The 2,240-nt window shown below is 40.0% G+C and overlaps 1 protein-coding gene across 2 annotated transcripts in view; it reads right to left on the bottom strand.

Moving 5' to 3' along the window:
• GANAB (glucosidase II alpha subunit) overlaps positions 1-2,240 on the bottom strand; it is a 42,567-nt gene that overhangs the window by 28,201 nt on the left and 12,126 nt on the right. The window contains exons 4-6 of one of the 2 annotated variants that reach the window (XM_018565417.1): positions 884-1,011; positions 550-729; positions 250-315 (exon numbers count right to left, since the gene is read on the bottom strand). In XM_018565417.1, coding sequence (XP_018420919.1) covers positions 250-315; positions 550-729; positions 884-1,011 — 374 coding nt within the window. The remainder of the gene's footprint in view (positions 1-249; positions 316-549; positions 730-883; positions 1,012-2,240) is intronic. The other variant, XM_018565425.1, reaches the window with a different exon arrangement.

Below are 2,240 nucleotides of genomic sequence, written 5' to 3'. Positions count from 1 at the left end.
TAAAAAAAAAAAAAAAAAAAAAGAAGGAAGCTTAGTGGTTGGTAGGGGCAACACAGACAGCTCTTTCAGAGGTTCATTTATGAAAATCTTAATTCTGTCAACATGTACTGAATTTTAAATACCTAGGTCCCCATGTCAGCTAACTATCACACGTCAAAGTCTCGGTAGGTATGCAATCTCTATATGTTCAATGTTCAGGTACATCAGTCTATGAATGTGGGAAGTGTCAGTGTATGTAAATGGGATTACCTAGAGAAAAGATTCTTCACCTTATGCCACATGTTACCGACAGCGTTACTAACTTTGGCCGAGAGACTGGGAGGTGATGGGGCAGGAATAGAAGAGGGCAGAAAGGGATGGGGCATTGAGCAAAAAGCAAAAAAGAAAGAAAAACACATTTCAGTTTCAATCCCTGCGAAAAAGGCCAACCCTCACCCCTCCAATCATCTTCACATATTTGATTTTCTGGCTACACTTAAGGAATGCAACCCGCTTAACTATCCCCCTCATGAAGACTTCAAAAATCACACGCTACAAAGTGTTACTCACGTGTCCTTCCTTGCTCGTAGATGTTCAAAATAAAGGAGTCCACGAGAATTGACACTCAGTACTAAATCTTGTCCCGAGAGGATATCCAGACGAAAAGGTGATCCCGTCACTAGGAGCTTGTGGCCTCCACCTCCTATGGACAACTCTATAGTGTTGTCATCCTGCCCAGTCACCTGTAGGCTGTGACAAGAGGCACATAAAACCACACTGTATATCTTGCATGTATACAAAGCTATAACATAACACAGCTCAAAATGTACGGTTATATTCAGTTGGTAGAAGGAAAGGGAAAACACAAACAAACAATGAGAGCAATACAGAGCAATCTACTTACTTGTCGGGAGTGGGCGTCCCAACCAACACATCAGGAACCTCATATCTCGGTTTTAGAGGCTTAAGCTCATTAATCTTAATGCGTGTCATGTTTCCATGTAATCCAAAGACCTCCAGCAAAAGAGAGACCTGGGACAATACGAAAAGGCACTTCTTTGTTCACAGTTTACTCTAATGACCAGTGAAGTACCCCCTCACCCTTTCCCACTAGTTAAAATGCAAGTTCCCAGCACTCCGTAAATTAAACCATTTATAGAATTTGTTAGAACAGGACTCAGTTTATACAAAGTTCAAGATAAGGGAAACAAAATGGCAAATAATGTAGGGAGTGCACTGTAATGCAAACGCTAAACAGGCTTTTTTTGACAAATCAGACAAGCATTGCCTGGAATACACGTGAAGAGAAAATTGGAAGTTCTAGCCGCTTGAATGAGTTTTAAAAACCTTGTTTTTTGTATAGGAGCCAAACATTATATAATGCAGTTCTAACCATAGAAATGCAGCTCGCATGAGCAACTATATTTGTCTTTATATGAATCTCCTGTAATTCTGTGTACATCAGCATGTAGAGGCAGGCCCACATTGGAAGCCAATCGGACCCTGCTGATTGCATACAGACTAGAGCTGCAGCTAACGATTATTTTCAAAATCGATTAGTTATCCGATTATTAAGTTCGATTAATCGGTTAATCAAATACATTTTTAAAAATGGCTCCAGTGATGGACTACTAGTTTGTATTGAAAGGAGCAAGCTTGGAGCGGTGAAAGTAAAAAAGAAAAAAAAAGTGTGGTGTGCAATATAGTGAAATGGAAAGTGTAAAATTATACAGCAATGCAGAATTGCACCAGCTATAGAGGACTACTAATCCCAGCAATAGTACAATATACAGCGCAATGCAGAATATCACCAGCTATAGAGGAGCACAACAAATCCCAGCAATAGTACATTATAGCTGGTAGTATTCTGCATTGCGCTGTATAATGTACTGTTGCTGGGTTTTGTAGTCCTCTATAGCCAGTGGTATTCGGCAGTGCACCACTGTATAATGTATTATTGCTGGGATTTGTAGTGCTCCTCTATAGCTGGTGGAATTCCACATGACGCTGTATAATGTATTATTGCTGGGATTTGTAGTCCTCTATACAGCGCAGAATATCACCAACTATAGAGTACAACAAATCCCAGCAATAGTACATTATACATACAGTATATAATGTATTGCTGGGATTTGTATTCCCATGTATAATATACAGCACAATGTACCATCAGCTATAGAGGAATAAAAATCCCAGCAATACATTATAGAGCACCACGTGTGGGAAAGTGCAGGCTTATACCTGAGCAGTCTTCCAGCAAC

Source organism: Nanorana parkeri, unplaced genomic scaffold (assembly GCF_000935625.1).
Source record: "Nanorana parkeri isolate BGI_ZX_2015 unplaced genomic scaffold, ASM93562v1 scaffold25, whole genome shotgun sequence".
Taxonomy (NCBI): Eukaryota; Metazoa; Chordata; class Amphibia; order Anura; family Dicroglossidae; genus Nanorana; species Nanorana parkeri.
Note: the sequence above shows the minus strand (reverse complement) of the source record. Positions and strands in the feature narration are given on the sequence as shown.